Raw genomic sequence first — 18904 nt, 5'->3', positions numbered from 1 at the left:
CTGTTGGTCACAGATACCTTTAATAAAAGTAGGAGCGTGGATCAGAAACCCAGTCAGTATCTGGTGTGACCACCATTTGCCTCATGCAGCGTGACACATCTCCTTCACATAGAGTTGATCAGGCTGTTGATTTGTGGGCTGTGGAATGTTGTCCCACTCCTCTTCAATGGCTGTGAGAAGTTTCTGGATATTGGCGGGAACTGGAACACTCTGTAATACACTTTGATCCCATACATGCTCAATGGGTGACATGTCTGGTGAGTATGCAGGCCATGGAAGAACTGGGATATTTTCAGCTTCCAGGAATTGTGTATTGTGACATGGGGCTGTGCATTATGATGCTGAAACATGAGGTGATGGAGGAGGATGAATGGCACAACAACGGGCCTCAGGATCTCGTCACGGTATCTCTGTGTATTCAAATTGCCATCGATAAAATCATTATCCGTAGCTTATGCCTTGCCCATACCATAACCCCACCAACACTATAGGCCACTCTGTTCACAACGTTGACATCAGCAAACTCATCAGTTTTCTGTTCAGCAAACGCTCTCCCACACAACGCCATCAGCAAACGCTCACCCACACAACGCCATACACGATGTCTGCCACCTACCCGGTACAGTTGAAACCAGGATTCATCCATGAAGAACACACTTCTCCAGCGTGCCAGTGGCCATCGAAGGTGAGCATTTGCCCACTGAAGTCGGTTACGACACCAAACTGCAGTCAGGTCAAGACCCTGGTGAGGACGGCGAGCACACAGATGAGCTTCCCTGAGACGGTTTCTGACAGTTTGTGCAGAAATTCTTCGGTTGTGCAGACCCACAGTTTCATCAGCTGTCTGGGTGGCTGGTCTCAGACAATCCCACAGGTGAAGAAGCCCGGATGTGGAGGTCCTGGACTGGCGTGGTTACACGTGGTTTGCGGTTGTGAGGCCGGTTGGACTTACTGCCAAATTCTCTAAAATGACATTGGAGGTGGCTTATGGTAGAGAAATTAACATTAAATTCTCTAGCAACAGCTCTGGTGGACATTCCTGCCTGTTAGCATGCCAATTGCACACTCCCTCAACTTGAGACATCTGTGGCATTGTGTTGTGACAAAACTGCACATTAGAGTGGCCTTTTATTGTCCCCAGCACAAGGTGCACCTGTGTAATGATCATGCTGTTTAGTCTGCTTCTTGATATGCCACACCTGTCAGGTGAATGGATTATCTTGGAAAAGGAGAAATGTTCACTAACAGGGATGTAAACAAATTGGTTCACAAAATTTGAAAGAAATGCGCTTTATTTGAGAGAAATAATTGCGTATGGTACATTTCTGGGATTTTTTTTATTTCAGTTCATGAAACATGGGACCAACACTTAATATGTTGTGTTTATATTTTTGTTTAGAGGATTCAGAAAGTATTCATTCCCCGTTGACCTTTTCCACATTTTGTTGAGTTACAGCCTGAATTTAAAATAGATTAAATTGAGTTTTTTTCTCACCCATCTATACACAATACCCCATAATGATGAAGTGAAACATATTTGTAGACATTTTTGCAAATGTATAAAAAATTAATACAGAAATATTGAATTTACATACAGTACACCCCTGAGTCATGTTTAAAATGTATATATATATTTTAAGCATGATTCAACTTTGACATTATGGGGTATTGTGTGTAGGCCAGTGAAGACACATCTAAATGTAATCCATTTTAAATTCCGGCTGTAACAACAATGTAAAGGGAAAAAGTCAAGGGGTGTGAACACTTCCTGAAGGCACTGTAAATACATGTGCCTAAAATGAATTACATGCGAATAAAATGTTGAAGTAGTTGATTTCTGTTTTGTTTTTTTTGTAAGGATTTCTTACACATATGCAAACGAATACACTTTAGACCTACGTGATCGCATCAGTGTTGACCATGTCTAGAATGTTTTATATTATGGTTGAAGGAAAAACAAGTATCTATTTTTTGCGTCAAGCGCAACAACATTAGCGGTAATGGAAGTGACAACAATTTTGTTTTATCATAGAGTAGCTATTGCGCACTTGATGGATCTAGCCTACATAGCGCCGCTGGCAGCCTCCCTCCTCTCCCTAGAAAACATCTTTCCTCTGACGTCATGAGAGCTGCATCAGCTGTGAGCCCCGCGTCCTTTAGCTTGCAAAATATACTCTTTTTTTTCTTTCTTTTTTTTGCTGCCCGCATCTGCTCTGACAACGGGAATATATATGATATTTTCCACAAACCCTGAAATGGCTACACAGGAGGTACAACCGAATGAGACTCTCACTAACCTAAAAGCGGAATCGGACACGTTGAAAACGAAGCTCGAGGACGAAAGAGCGAAGCTGCACGATGTCGAACGTGAGTGGTGCTGAAAATGAGAGACGAGACGGAAGGCCCCGCGAATCAAAACATGCTCTGTCTTCCGAATAGTACTGCATGAAAAATGTCAACACGACCCATATCAGAATATATATAATAGGCCTATATTGTGAATTTGTCATATTGCTATTATCAGGCTACGGTGAGCACTGACTCGGTCATACGAAGAAAATAGATAAATCTTCATTCATATTTGTAAATGGTTATTATATTTGAAGCCACTTGCTCGCCTATGTATTAATATTACTCCGATGTGTTCAAATGACAAGATGCATTTCCAGCTGCAATTAGACATATAGCTTAGGCTTTGGTGGAATTTACTCCACTATTTGCTATTTCTTTTTACACTCAAACGCACAGTTTTATTACAGCCGAGATTGGTGCTTAAAACATTATTCATCCTTGATTTATGCTTAGTTTGTCGACCTTGTTGAGATCAGAGAGATTAATTTTAACATCTCTAACCGTTGACTGCGGTTTAATATGAATCCCCAGCCTGGTGGAGTGTTTTAATGCTAGAACACATTAAGACCGTGCTCAGCTCAGGTTATGATAACACTATAAGCAAACGTTGGATCTTGGTCCCTACTACAGTACAGTAACGTAGGATCTTGGTCCCTACTACAGTACAGTAACATTGAATCTTGGTCCCTACTACAGTACAGTAACGTAGGATCTTGGTCCCTACTACAGTACAGTAACGTTGGATCTTGGTCCCTACTACAGTACAGTAATGTTGGATCTTGGTCCCTACTACAGTAACGTAGGATCTTGGTCCCTACTACAGTACAGTAACATTGGATCTTGGTCCCTACTACAGTACAGTAACGTTGGATCTTGGTCCCTACTACAGCACAGTAACGTTGGATCTTGGTCCCTACTACAGTACAGTAACGTTGGATCTTGGTCCCTACTACAGTACAGTAACATAGGATCTTGGTCCCTACTACAGCACAGTAACGTTGGATCTTGGTCCCTACTACAGTACAGTAACGTTGGATCTTGGTCCCTACAACAGCAGAGTAACGTTGGATCTTGGTCCCTACTACAGTAACGTAGGATCTTGGTCCCTACTACAGTACAGTAACGTAGGATCTTGGTCCCTATTACAGTACAGTAACGTTGGATCTTGGTCCCTACTACAGTACAGTAATGTAGGATCTTGGTCCCTACTACAGTACAGTAACGTTGGATCTTGGTCCCTACTACAGTACAGTAACGTTGGATCTTGGTCCCTACTACAGTACAGAAACGTTGGATCTTGGTCCCTACAACAGCACAGTAACGTTGGATCTTGGTCCCTACTACAGTAACGTAGGATCTTGGTCCCTACTACAGTACAGTAACGTAGGATCTTGTTCCCTACTACAGTACAGTAACGTTGGATCTTGGTCCCTACTACAGTAACATAGGATCTTGTTCCCCACTACAGTAACATAGGATCTTGTTCCCTACTACAGTACAGTAACATAGAATCTTGGTCCCTACTACAGTACAGTAACGTTGGATCTTGGTCCCTACTACAGTACAGTAATGTAGAATATTGGTCCCTACCACAGTACAGTAACATAGGATCTTGTTCCCTACTACAGTCCACCAGGTGGCAGAGAAGGTGGATGGACTGGGCCAGTTTATCATGAAGACCCGGCGGACTCTGAAGGGACATGGAAACAAAGTTCTCTGCATGGACTGGTGTAAGGACAAGAGGAGGATCGTCAGCTCGTCACAGGTGAGTTTTAGATTATTGGGTAGATTTCTGAAGTCCTAAAAAAAAAATGTGTTCATGCAGTCACCGCTCTTGATATATGGACGGTCGATGTCCGTGGTACCTGAAATGAATGGTAAAAAAAAAAGATTTTCTATCATATTGACAAGATAGTCGAGTGACCGCTCTAACAATGGAAATACATGTCTTCAAAGATGGAAGGCAGGCGGGAGGAGTCGAGATCAGGTGGGACCATTCTAGCCAATGTGAGGGCAGAAGTGCATGTGAACAACAGGCACAACTTCGATATAAAGTCGTTTTGTGGCTGAAATGCCACGTGCGTCCACTTATATCAGTTCATTCGTAATAATCTTAACCATTACGGAACTTATATTCAATCAAATAAGCCTCGCATAGCAAATGAGCAATTCCACAAAAAAAATTGCTGACCAAATTTCGACACTCATTGTCCTCCATACAAAAATTCCTCACTTTGTGGTCTTATTTTCGTGGACAGATTTTCGGCGGAATAAACCTCTCTCGCTTCGACCTCTTCCTGTCTTCTTGTAAGCTCATCATCGCTGAATTTGAGGTTTTTGGGGAAGTTTCTTAAAACAGATGTGTATATTTCAGTAGCCACCTCTGAGATACTGACGGTCGCTGTCCATGGTGCTGAGTTTTTTGTTTTTGTTTAAAATAATATTGTAATGAAACAGGCAGGGGAGCGGGTCTCGAACCCTCGACCTTCTAGCCCGAAGTCCGGCGCGCTATCGACTGTGACGCAAAAGCATGCTCGAACGGCAGAGTCGATTTCCGCGCTTATAAACCCCGGGCCGTTACAATATGCACTGCTTTCAGTAGTTATACCATTTGTAGCATTTAGCATTTTGTTGGAAATGTAGAGAATGTTAGGCCTGTGTGCCACTTCTAATGTTTTGTCCTGAATCTAACTTCTTTTCAGGATGGAAAAGTGATTGTATGGGATGCCTTCACCACTAACAAGGTAGGGAACCTTTTCTTCTCTGTCCAGAAAGGCTATAGAGTTGACAAATGCTTAGAGAAATAGCAAGACTTCTGTAGTTATTTCATCTGATTTTGGATGAGCGAGAACATTTTGTGCATCCCGAATGGCACCCTATTCCCTACATGTTGCACTACTGACCAGTGCCCTATGGACCTGTGGTGGTGGCCAGTGCCCTATGGACCTGTGGTGGTGGCCAGTGCCCTATGGACCTGTGGTGGTGGCCAGTGCCCTATGGACCTGTGGTGGTGGCCAGTGCCCTATGGACCTGTGGTGGTGGCCAGTGCACTATGGACCTGTGGTGGTGGCCAGTGCCCTATGGACCTGTGGTGGTGGCCAGTGCACTATGGACCTGTGGTGGTGGCCAGTGCACTATGGACCTGTGGTGGTGACCAGGGATGTCAGTGCACTATGGACCTGTGGTGGTGGCCAGTGCACTATGGACCTGTGGTGGTGACCAGGGTGGTCAGTGCCCTATGGACCTGTGGTGGTGGCCAGTGCCCTATGGACCTGTGGTGGTGACCAGGGTGGTCAGTGCCCTATGGACTTGTGGTGGTGGCCAGTGCCCTATGGACCTGTGGTGGTGGTCAGTGCCCTATGGACCTGTGGTGGTGGCCAGTGCCCTATGGACCTGTGGTGGTGGCCAGTGCCCTATGGACCTGTGGTGGTGGCCAGTGCCCTATGGACCTGTGGTGGTGGCCAGTGCCCTATGGACCTGTGGTGGTGGCCAGTGCCCTATGGACCTGTGGTGGTGGCCAGTGCCCTATGGACCTGTGGTGGTGGCCAGTGCCCTATGGACCTGTGGTGGTGGCCAGTGCCCTATGGACCTGTGGTGGTGGCCAGTGCCCTATGGACCTGTGGTGGTGGCCAGTGCACTATGGACCTGTGGTGGTGGCCAGTGCACTATGGACCTGTGGTGGTGACCAGGGTGGTCAGTGCACTATGGACCTGTGGTGGTGGCCAGTGCACTATGGACCTGTGGTGGTGACCAGGGTGGTCAGTGCCCTATGGACCTGTGGTGGTGGCCAGTGCCCTATGGACCTGTGGTGGTGACCAGGGTGGTCAGTGCCCTATGGACCTGTGGTGGTGGCCAGTGCCCTATGGACCTGTGGTGGTGGTCAGTGCCCTATGGACCTGTGGTGGTGGCCAGTGCCCTATGGACCTGTGGTGGTGGCCAGTGCCCTATGGACCTGTGGTGGTGGCCAGTGCCCTATGGACCTGTGGTGGTGGCCAGTGCCCTATGGACCTGTGGTGGTGGCCAGTGCCCTATGGACCTGTGGTGGTGGCCAGTGCCCTATGGACCTGTGGTGGTGGCCAGTGCCCTATGGACCTGTGGTGGTGGCCAGTGCCCTATGGACCTGTGGTGGTGGCCAGTGCCCTATGGACCTGTGGTGGTGGCCAGTGCCCTATGGACCTGTGGTGGTGGCCAGTGCCCTATGGACTTGTGGTGGTGGCCAGGGTGGTCAGTGCCCTATGGACCTGTGGTGGTGTCCAGTGCCCTATGGACCTGTGGTGGTGGCCAGTGCCCTATGGACCTGTGGTGGTGGCCAGTGCCCTATGGACCTGTGGTGGTGGCCAGTGCCCTATGGACCTGTGGCGGTTCCCAGGGTGGTCAGTGCCCTATGGACCTGTAGTGGTGGTCAGTGCCCTATGGACCTGTGGTGGTGGCCAGTGCCCTATGGACCTGTGGTGGTGGCCAGTGCCCTATGGACCTGTGGTGGTGGCCAGTGCCCTATGGACCTGTGGCGGTTCCCAGGGTGGTCAGTGCCCTATGGACCTGTGGTGGTGGCCAGTGCCCTATGGACCTGTGGTGGTGACCAGGGTGGTCAGTGCCCTATGGACCTGTGGTGGTGGCCAGTGCCCTATGGACCTGTGGTGGTGGCCAGGGTGGTCAGTGCCCTATGGACCTGTGGTGGTGGCCAGTGCCCTATGGACCTGTGGTGGTGGCCAGTGCCCTATGGACCTGTGGTGGTGGCCAGTGCCCTATGGACCTGTGGTGGTGGCCAGTGCCCTATGGACCTGTGGCGGTTCCCAGGGTGGTCAGTGCCCTATGGACCTGTAGTGGTGGTCAGTGCCCTATGGACCTGTGGTGGTGGCCAGTGCCCTATGGACCTGTGGTGGTGGCCAGTGCCCTATGGACCTGTGGTGGTGGCCAGTGCCCTATGGACCTGTGGCGGTTCCCAGGGTGGTCAGTGCCCTATGGACCTGTGGTGGTGGCCAGTGCCCTATGGACCTGTGGTGGTGACCAGGGTGGTCAGTGCCCTATGGACCTGTGGTGGTGGCCAGTGCCCTATGGACCTGTGGTGGTGGCCAGGGTGGTCAGTGCCCTATGGACCTGTGGTGGTGGCCAGTGTCCTATGGACTTGCGGCGTGGCCCAGGGTGGCCAGTGCCCTGTGTGGCCACGGCCACCTTTGAAATCTGATTGGCCACCACATTGCCCCCCCCCCCCCCCCCCCCAGAAAGATCTGATATATCATCTCTGAATATATTTGTCATTTTCATCCAGAATCATCAATCTCATAGGAGAAAAAAACCATCAGAGCGACTGAAACAGCGCCTCTCTGTCTCCGTATGTGTTGCCCATGTATCTGATGCTGTCAGGTCAAAAAGAGTATGACATGTCATTCTTTTTGGCCAGACAGCGTTAGATACATGGGCTACATATGGATGGGCACTTCTACTGTAACTCTATAGCAGCACCCAAGGGGCTTGAATTTTCGAGGTCTACCCTTAGACTTAGTAGTGTCCACCGTGAGTGACAGAACACTGAGCCAATCACGGCGCAATGCTCCGTATTATCCGCTGGCCTGACCCCACCGCCACAGAAAGCACTGAGCTCGGCTGAAACACCTGCATTTTGGAGCTGCCTTGCTCAAGAAAAATAGTTTGTATGCAGCGTCTTTTTTTTCCGTTGTTTGCAAACTGATATGTGACATGTATTAATGCCAAAATAACAGACAAACCCTAAAGAAATACAATTATATATTTTTTTGCTAAAAATGTGGGGCAAAAAAACAGGTGGGGCTCTGCCCTGAATGAGAAATAATTGTATAAATGTACATGTTAACATCTTTTGGATAACCTGGCTTCCCTTGACATCCATGAATACACACCACTTGGTAGGCTGAATGTCATTACCCTTGTGGTGTTTGTAATAGATGTCCCTTTGCATTCAAATGGCGGGTGCTCAGTGCACTGTTCGCATGCTGGAATTATTTTGGAGTAGACGTGAGCGGGTAATCCTACTTAACCTACTGGAGTAGACGTGAGCAGGTAATCCTACTTAACCTACTGGAGTAGACGTGAGCAGGTAATCCTACTTAACCTACTGGAGTAGACGTGAGCAGGTAATCCTACTTAACCTACTGGAGTAGACGTGAGCAGGTAATCCTACTTAACCTACTTTTTGAAGTGATTTGTTCGACAATCAGATGAAAACATTATGACTGGTTGTGTTCATGACTCACATTAAAAAGGTAATACATTTTACAGTTGAATTACATCTTTACTATACAGCCCATAAATAAATGTAGTGGATGAGGTCCTGTTAAAAATAGACACCCCTGGATGTCACGGTATTATAGACACCCCTGAATGTCACGGTATTATAGACACCCCTGAATGTCACGGTATTATAGACACCCCTGAATGTCACGGTATTATAGACACCCCTGAATGTCACGGTATTATAGACACCCCTGAATGTCACGGTATTATAGACACCCCTGAATGTCACGGTATTATGGACACCCCTGAATGTCACGGTATTATAGACACCCCTGGATGTCACGGTATTATAGACACCCCTGAATGTCCTGGTATTATAGACACCCCTGAATGTCACGGTATTATAGACACCCCTGAATGTCCCGGTATTATAGACACCCCTGAATGTCCCGGTATTATAGACACCCCTGAATGTCCCGGTATTATAGACACCCCTGAATGACACGGTATTATAGACACCCCTGAATGTCACGGTATTATAGACACCCCTGAATGTCCCGGTATTATAGACACCCCTGAATGTCCCGGTATTATAGACACCCCTGAATGTCCCGGTATAATTCACACTCTGGATGTCACTTTCAAGGGAATTTACTGCTGTATGCTAACGCCCTTTGATAAAATCCTGACCTTGAATGCAAACGCTGTAACACCTGTTGGCACAGATTGATGATTGATTTGAACAGGGAAAATGTACCAAACCTCAGCTAAAGCATTTCATGCGTTGAATCATCAGAATTACAGTATATTGAAAAAAAATCCACCTTGCATCGATTAAGGTTAAAAAATAAAATGTTGTAGGAACCCTAAACTGGGTCTGTGCCCTAACTTGACCACCCCATTCCAAATGTTAGTCAAAAGTAGTGCACTATTTTTATATATTTTTACCTTTGAGTCCCATTGAAACCAAGGTCTCCTTTTGAAAGGGATCCCTGCATCACAACAATTACACAGTCAAATCAAGAATCTAAATAAAATCAAATTTGTCCTCTAGGAGCATGCAGTGACCATGATGATGCTGATTGTATCTTTATAATGTGGCGTCCTCTAGGAGCATGCAGTGACCATGCCGTGCACCTGGGTGATGGCCTGTGCCTACGCCCCCTCTGGATGTGCAGTGGCCTGTGGGTAAGTTCCTGTACTCCTGGATGTGCAGTGGCTTGTGGGTAAGTTCCTGTACTCCTGGATGTGCAGTGGCTTGTGGGTAAGTTCCTGTACTCCTGGATGTGCAGTGGCCTGTGGGTAAGTTCCTGTACTCCTGGATGTGCAGTGGCCTGTGGGTAAGTTCCTGTACTCCTGGATGTGCAGTGGCCTGTGGGTAAGTTCCTGTACTCCTGGATGTGCAGTGGCCTGTGGGTAAGTTCCTGTACTCCTGGATGTGCAGTGGCCTGTGGGTAAGTTCCTGTACTCCTGGATGTGCAGTGGCCTGTGGGTAAGTTCCTGTACTCCTGGATGTGCAGTGGCCTGTGGGTAAGTTCCTGTACTCCTGGATGTGCAGTGGCCTGTGGGTAAGTTCCTGTACCCCTGGATGTGCAGTGGCCTGTGGGTAAGTTCCTGTACTCCTGGATGTGCAGTGGCCTGTGGGTAAGTTCCTGTACTCCTGGATGTGCAGTGGCCTGTGGGTAAGTTCCTGTACTCCTGGATGTGCAGTGGCCTGTGGGTAAGTTCCTGTACTCCTGGATGTGCAGTGGCCTGTGGGTAAGTTCCTGTACTCCTGGATGTGCAGTGGCCTGTGGGTAAGTTCCTGTACTCCTGGATGTGCAGTGGCCTGTGGGTAAGTTCCTGTACTCCTGGATGTGCAGTGGCCTGTGGGTAAGTTCCTGTACTCCTGGATGTGCAGTGGCCTGTGGGTAAGTTCCTGTACCCCTGGATGTGCAGTGGCCTGTGGGTAAGTCCCCCTGCTCCACCCACACGCTCCATTTTCCCACTGTGCACTTTTGGGTCTTGGCCCGGTTACTGTGAAGCTCCTGTCACAACTGTTGACGTTAAAGAGAGTTTATAAATAAAATGTGATGGATTGATTGTGTTTCAGTGGTCTGGACAACAAGTGCTCAGTGTACCCTCTGTCGTTGGACAAGAATGAGAACCTGGCAGCGAAGAAGAAGTCTGTCGCCATGCACACCAACTACTTATCTGCTTGTAGCTTCACCAACTCAGACATGCAGGTTAGAGAATACATTTTTCTTATTCTGATGTAATTATTATTTGTTGTACATTTGTATATATTTTGTTATAGTCTTTACCAAGGTTTGTATTCGCTCCCTTCTATAACTTGTTGAATTACTTGATTACTGCAAAATCAGTTTAAAAGAGAAGCCTACTGATATGCCGTATCATAATTTGAGCCAGTTTCACACATCAGGAAAATAATCTTGCAGCAACAGAAAATGTGAATTGTTATATGGATAATAATTAATGGATTGTTTTTTGGTAGGGATTGCTACATTTTTCGTTTGAGCAAATCAAGTCTGACATTTTAAAGTGGAAATTACAAACTTTAGAAGCCTTTTTAAATCTCAAAATCACTACAAGTTTGCATTTCCTGATGTGCAGAAATGATTCTGCAACAACAGGATGATCAAATTAGGATGAGGCATCTGAATTTCTACTACTTTCCTATGACAGATGAGTAATGGGAAATCACTGCCCGTCATACTGTACTGCACTCTATACCCGACCTGGAAAGAATTTCCGTTCTTGTTTAATAATTCAGGTCAATCTAATGTTCCCCATTGGCTGTGTTTAGTCACATGCTTTAGCCTCGGGCCAAGACTCTTCTATTTATGGGTCAGTGTCATAGAATTCAGAAATCTGAATTCTGAACAGCCAAAGTTTTTACAATGGCTTCCCTCTGACCTTACTACTTGTAGTATTGTAGTTGTACTTTGCTCTCTAGGGGCTGGTTTCACTGACATATTCAATATAGAATATTCTTTTGTCCTGAAATGAGCCGAATATAGATCTGGGAAATCAGTCCCATATGTACAGTGGGGCAAAAAAGTATTTAGTCAGCCACCAATTGTGCAAGTTCTCCCACTTAAAAAGATATACTTATTTTCCACCATAATTTGCAAATAAATTCATAAAAAATCCTACAATGTGATTTTCTGGATTTATTTTCCTCATTTTGTCTGTCATAGTTGAAGTGTACCTATGATGAAAATTACAGGCCTCTCTCATCTTTTTAAGTGGGAGAACTTGCACAATTGGTGGCTGACTAAATACTTTTTTGCCCCACTGTACATTATGCGGTGAATCCTAACTTTCACTTAAATCACGTTTTTCACTTCGTCTCCCATTGACATTTAATGAATGACTACGTGGCAGTTAAGTTTTCACCCCCTTATATGAGCACGTGTATTATGTTGTGATCCCAAGATGCAGTTGTGTTCCAGATCCTGACGTCCAGCGGAGACGGAACCTGTGCATTATGGGATGTGGAGAGCGGTCAGCTGTTGCAGAGTTTCCATGGACACGCCTCTGATGTTCTTTGTCTGGACCTGGCTCCTTCTGAGACTGGCAACACCTTCGTCTCTGGGGTGAGGAGGAGACTAGTAGCATTTCACTTTATTGCCCCACAATAGAGGAATTGTGAATAAACAGCCTGACCTCTAAGCATTGTCTTTTCCCTTTTTTACTTTCCTTTCGTATTTTTTAAAAACATTTTTAGTCAGAGAGATTTGAAATGATAGTGAGGAAATCGTGGCAGGCTTGAGATTCAAACCCCTGTCTCTAGGGGCATGTGTGGTCCAGAATGCAAAGATACTGTGTTACATTTGACATAATGTGGATATTTTTTTCATTTAACTTTTATTTAACCAGGAAAAGCCACTTGGAAGTTAAACCTTATTTTGGATTTTAAAACCTTTCAAAAAAGGTTTAGCAATAATTAATGAATTCCTTAATCTTCTTCTGTGTGTCTAAACACAGGGCTGTGACAAGAAGGCTAACGTATGGGACATGCGCTCAGGCCAGTGCATTCAGTCCTTCGAAACACACGAATCAGACATCAACAGTGTCAGGTAAGGAGATATTAATTAATTCCAAGGGACTTAGAGACACTGACACGGACACACTGTGTTAATACACCCTGTATTAATAATAAGTGACCCCCAGGCAGTTGAAAACTAGCTGGCACTGTCCCTGTAAAACTAAGCTACTCTCCACTTTTTGTATGGTTCGTTATATATTACCTGCCGTTTATCTCCTTCCTTGGCATCAGGTACTACCCCAGCGGAGATGCATTTGCCTCCGGCTCTGATGATGCTACAGTAAGTTAGCATCAATATAATTTACTGCTTGATCACATGTTGATGCTGCCTTTCTGTGTCAAAGTTCATGAAGTACTTTGACATTGAATGTTTTACCCTGTTTGTCAAAAATAATAAAAAAGAGTTATTAATGCATGTGTTTGTTTCAGTGTCGTCTCTATGACCTGAGAGCAGACAGAGAAGTGGCCATTTATTCCAAAGAGAGCATCATATTTGGTGCCTCCAGTGTTGACTTCTCTCTCAGTGGTAAGATACTGTATTCATGGACTTCATCTAGTACACGTGCTTTTACCTCTCTTCTGTTTAACCAGTCAACACTTTAGTGTTCCATGACACTAACTAGTCCACACTTTAGTGTTCCATGACACTAACTAGTCTACACTTTAGTGGTCCATGTCACTAACCAGTCTACCCTTTAGTGATCCATGTCACTAACTAGTCTACACTTTAGTGATTCCATGTCACTAACTAGTCCACACTTTAGTGTTCCATGTCACTAACCAGTCTACACTTTAGTGAATCCATGTCACTAACCAGTCTACACTTTAGTGGTCCATGACACTAACTAGTCCACACTTTAGTGGTCCATGTCACTAACCAGTCTACACTTTAGTGTTCCATGACACTAACTAGTCCACACTTTAGTGTTCCATGACACTAACTAGTCCACACTTTAGTGGTCCATGTCACTAACCAGTCTACACTTTAGTGGTCCATTCACTAACTAGTCTACACTTTAGTGGTCCATGTCACTAACCAGTCTACACTTTAGTGGTCCATGTCACTAACTAGTCCACACTTTAGTGGTCCATGTCACTAACCAGTCTACACTTTAGTGGTCCATGTCACTAACCAGTCTACCCTTTAGTGGTCCATGTCACTAACTAGTCTACACTTTAGTGATTCCATGTCACTAACCAGTCTACACTTTAGTGTTCTATGACACTAACCAGTCTACACTTTAGTGGACCATGTCACTAACTAGTCCACACTTTAGTGGTCCATGTCACTAACCAGTCTACACTTTAGTGGTCCATGTCACTAACCAGTCTACCCTTTAGTGGTCCATGTCACTAACCAGTCTACACTTTAGTGTTCCATGTCACTAACCAGTCTACACTTTAGTGTTCCATGTCACTAACCAGTCTAAACTTTAGTGGTCCATGTCACTAACTCGTCTACACTTTAGTGGTCCATGTCACAAACCAGTCTACACTTTAGTGGTCCATGTCACTAACTAGTCCACACTTTAGTGGTCCATGTCACTAACCAGTCTACACTTTAGTGGTCCATGTCACTAACCAGTCTACCCTTTAGTGGTCCATGTCACTAACTAGTCTACACTTTAGTGATTCCATGTCACTAACCAGTCTACACTTTAGTGTTCTATGACACTAACCAGTCTACACTTTAGTGGTCCATGTCACTAACCAGTCTACACTTTAGTGGTCCATGTCACTAACCAGTCTACCCTTTAGTGGTCCATGTCACTAACCAGTCTACACTTTAGTGTTCCATGTCACTAACCAGTCTACACTTTAGTGTTCCATGTCACTAACCAGTCTAAACTTTAGTGGTCCATGTCACTAACTCGTCTACACTTTAGTGGTCCATGTCACAAACCAGTCTACACTTTAGTGGTCCATGTCACTAACTAGTCCACACTTTAGTGGTCCATGTCACTAACCAGTCTACACTTTAGTGGTCCATGTCACTAACCAGTCTACCCTTTAGTGGTCCATGTCACTAACTAGTCTACACTTTAGTGATTCCATGTCACTAACCAGTCTACACTTTAGTGTTCTATGACACTAACCAGTCTACACTTTAGTGATTCCATGTCACTAACCAGTCTACACTTTAGTGTTCTATGACACTAACCAGTCTACACTTTAGTGTTCCATGTCACTAACCAGTCTACACTTTAGTGGTCCATGTCACTAACTAGTCCACACTTTAGTGTTCCATGTCACTAACTAGTCTACACTTTAGTGGTCCATGTCACTAACTAGTCCACACTTTAGTGGTTCATGTCACTAACCAGTCTACACTTTAGTGGTCCATGTCACTAACTAGTCCACACTTTAGTGGTCCATGTCACTAACCAGTCTACACTTTAGTTGTCCATGTCACTAACCAGTCTACACTTTAGTGGTCCATGTCACTAAACAGTCTACACTTTAGTGATTCCATGTCACTAACCAGTCTACACTTTAGTGTTCCATGTCACTAACTAGTCCACACTTTAGTGATCCATGTCACTAACTAGTCTACCCTTTAGTGGTCCATGTCACTAACCAGTCTACCCTTTAGTGGTCCATGTCACTAACCAGTCTACCCTTTAGTGGTCCATGTCACTAACCAGTCTACCCTTTAGTGTTCCATGTCACTAACCAGTCTACCCTTTAGTGTTCCATGTCACTAACCAGTCTACCCTTTAGTGTTCCATGTCACTAACCAGTCTACCCTTTAGTGGTCCATGTCACTAACCAATCTACCCTTTAGTGTTCCATGTCACTAACCAGTCTACCCTTTAGTGGTCCATGTCACTAACCAGTCTACCCTTTAGTGGTCCATGTCACTAACCAGTCTACCCTTTAGTGTTCCCTGTCACTAACCAGTAAGCTGAATATGAACAGCGTCCTGTCACATTAACCTTCTCTTCAGAAACGATGTATTGCCATCTACATTGTTGAAAGAGGACATGTATTTTCTTCTTCAGGCCGGCTACTGTTCGGTGGCTACAACGACTACACCATCAACGTGTGGGATGTCTTGAAGGGGACGAGGGTGTCCATCCTGTTTGGACATGAGAACCGTGTCAGCACTCTGCGTCTGTCTCCTGACGGAACGGCCTTCTGCTCAGGGTCATGGGACCACACTCTCAGGGTGAGGGATAGGGGATATCACCTGGGTTATATTCCCAAAGGACCACACTCTCAGGGTGAGGGATAAGGGTTATCACCTGGGTTATATTCCCAAAGGACCACACTCTCAGGGTGAGGGATAAGGGTTATCACCTGGGTTATATTCCCAAAGGACCACACTCTCAGGGTGAGGGATAAGGGTTATCACCTGGGTTATATTCCCAAAGGACCACACTCTCAGGGTGAGGGATAAGGGTTATCACCTGGGTTATATTCCCAAAGGACCACACTCTCAGGGTGAGGGATAAGGGTTATCACCTGGGTTATATTCCCAAAGGACCACACTCTCAGGGTGAGGGATAGGGGATATCACCTGGGTTATATTCCCCAAAAACAAATTATTAGTATTGCCTACTCCTATCTATCTTATCTATTGATCCTATCTATCCTATCTATTGATCCTATCCTATCTATCTTATCTATTGATCCTATCCTATCTATCTTATCTATCGATCCTATCCTATCTATCTTATCTATTGATCCTATCCTATCTATCTTATCTATTGATCCTATCCTATCTATCTTATCTATTGATCCTATCTATTGATCCTATCCTATCTATCTTATCTATTGATCCTATCCTATCTATCTTATCTATCGATCCTATCCTATCTATCTTATCTATTGATCCTATCCTATCTATCTTATCTATTGATCCTATCCTATCTATCTTATCTATTGATCCTATCCTATCTATCCTATCTATTGATCCTATCCTATCTATCCTATCTATTGATCCTATCCTATCTATTGATCCTATCCTATCTATCTTATCTATTGATCCTATCCTATCTATTGATCCTATCCTATCTATCCTATCTATTGATCCTATCTATCTTATCTATTGATCCTATCTATCTTATCATTCTATTCTTCTTCTATCCATCTGGGTTTTCCCTGGTGCCCACCCTCTCCATTTTCTTTTTCTATAGAACAGCATCATGGTCTCTTTTTTATGTTTATGTTTATGTTTCTCTCTATTTATTAATTTTTTTTAAATTTCAGATCTGGGCTTAAGGAAAACGACACAGAAGAGGAAAAACTGACCAAGTGAATTCAGTGGTAGATAGATGGAGCCAGACGTGTTCCACTCTGCTTGAATACAGTCATAGGTTCAGATTCAGTTGAACATATATATACACAGTGGTAAAGGGCAGGCATTGTAAACACTCAGTCTTACTGTAGTGGTGTGTCAGGGTACGTTTGAACCGTGGTCTTTGACAAGTTAACAGTCATTATCAACAAAAAAAAAAAACCCCGCTAAAGATACACTTTTATTACGAGCTTTAATAACGTATCACATTAAGTATTTTAGATCACGCAAGGTCAATATATCTTCATGAAATTCATAATCACACACAGAATGATGATATAGCTACTCTAGTTTAAAGCAGGTGGTCTAAAGAGAACTCGTGTGAAGTAGATGGTGATGAATAACAAAGTTTGAAATGAATCTAGTGGTGAATATACAGAGAGTAAAAGAGTTAGAGGAAGAATGTCTTCAATAACCTAATGTATAAGATGTAGTATGATGCAATGTTTAGATTTGAGATATGATGAAAAACAGTTCATACATTTGGAACCAACCCTCAAGAGTCACTAGTCATCTTGGTTGATGCCAGGACCAATCATCTTGGTCGATGCCAGGACCAATCATCTTGGTCGATGCCAGGACCAATCATCTTGGTCGATGCCAGGACCAATCCTCTTGGTCGATGCCAGGACCAATCCTCTTGGTCGATGCCAGGACCAATCCTCTTGGTCGATGCCAGGACCAATCCTCTTGGTCGGTGCCAGGACCAATCCTCTTGGTCGATGCCAGGACCAATCATCTTGGTCGATGCCAGGACCAATCATCTTGGTCGATGCCAGGACCAATCATCTTGGTCGATGCCACATTTTCCATTCCAGTTCCTTTTCCACCTGTGGAATTCACGTACTGCTTGAGATGTTCACATGACAAACACTAGATAATATCTAGCTAACATGAATATACAACCTTTTGTGAATACCTACTTATTTAAATTCTTAGACTTATCTATTCCCGTTCATGCAATTATACTGATGATCGTAATTTCATAATTTATTGTAATTATTATATTGTAGTTTAGTGTATATACAAAGTTTACATGATACCATAAACTATTCACCTACACTACACAAAAGTAATAAAATTAATTTGGACTATCGATTTTGTGTTTATTTCTGCTGTTGTGGTTGCCATATTTGGAATTTATTAGTGATTTGAAGTAAACTTGTAAAAAATTCAAAGCAAAAATTTGTTTTACATATCTCAATATGACAATGATGATTGGATTTATTTTGTAATATATTTTCATATTTACCAGAGGTGGGACCAAGTCACTATTATAGGAGACACAAGCAAGTCTCAAGTCACAAGGTCTGAGTCCCAAGTAGAACGGGTCAAGTCCACGTTGTACATTCTAAGAGCAAGTCGAGTCGATTCACAAGTCTTAAGTTTAAAAAAAAAATCTATACATGCAATGACTTGTAAACTACAAATTGAGACCTTGGAACTATAAGGTTCTGACATATTTGTCAAAAAGGAGTTAGTCACATATAATAGATCTTTAAATGGTTCTTCATATGTCTGTGAAGTAAGAATTTTGAAAAAGTTAATATTAAGTGGGGGGGAAAAAATGAAAAACTAGAACGGTCTATCAGCATTAACCCATTAGAACTTGGTGCTATAAGGTTATATCTGCAATCCAATCACAAGCCTGAACAAATACAGACGGACCAATCAGAACACATGTCTTTGCTAACTCCCTCTAAGTATGGTCTAGGCTAGGGTTTCCCAAACTCGGTCCTGGGCCCCCCCCCCCACTGGGTGCAAGTTACACAGTTGGTTATTTGAATCAGCTGTGTAGTGCTAGGGGGAAAAAACTAAATGTGCACCCAGGTGGGGGCCCCAGGACCAAGTTTGAGAAATACTGGTCTAGGCTAGTCTAGCCAGCAATAATGTAAAGCAAGCAACAACAACAAAAAAACACTGTCAGAAATGTTTAAGTAGCCTAAATAATCACATCGTTGTTCAGCGATGACAGTAATTTGTCTGATGGA

The 18904-nt window shown here is 44.4% G+C and overlaps 1 protein-coding gene across 1 annotated transcript; it reads left to right on the top strand.

Moving 5' to 3' along the window:
- Positions 1–2255: 2255 nt before the first annotated feature.
- LOC120066763 (guanine nucleotide-binding protein subunit beta-5a) lies at positions 2256–17862 on the top strand. Its single transcript, XM_039018231.1, has 11 exons — positions 2256–2367; positions 3981–4117; positions 5055–5096; positions 9674–9750; positions 10655–10787; positions 12018–12161; positions 12553–12644; positions 12845–12893; positions 13043–13139; positions 15616–15782; positions 16826–17862. The coding sequence occupies exons 1-11, from the start codon at positions 2256–2258 to the stop codon at positions 16835–16837; spliced, it is 1062 nt and encodes a 353-aa protein (XP_038874159.1). The 3' UTR covers positions 16838–17862.
- Positions 17863–18904: the final 1042 nt, after the last annotated feature.

This window comes from Salvelinus namaycush, chromosome 21, assembly GCF_016432855.1.
Source record: "Salvelinus namaycush isolate Seneca chromosome 21, SaNama_1.0, whole genome shotgun sequence".
Lineage (NCBI taxonomy): Eukaryota > Metazoa > Chordata > Actinopteri > Salmoniformes > Salmonidae > Salvelinus > Salvelinus namaycush.
The sequence above is the reverse complement of the archived record's forward strand: the minus strand, read 5'-3'. Positions and strand labels throughout refer to the sequence as shown.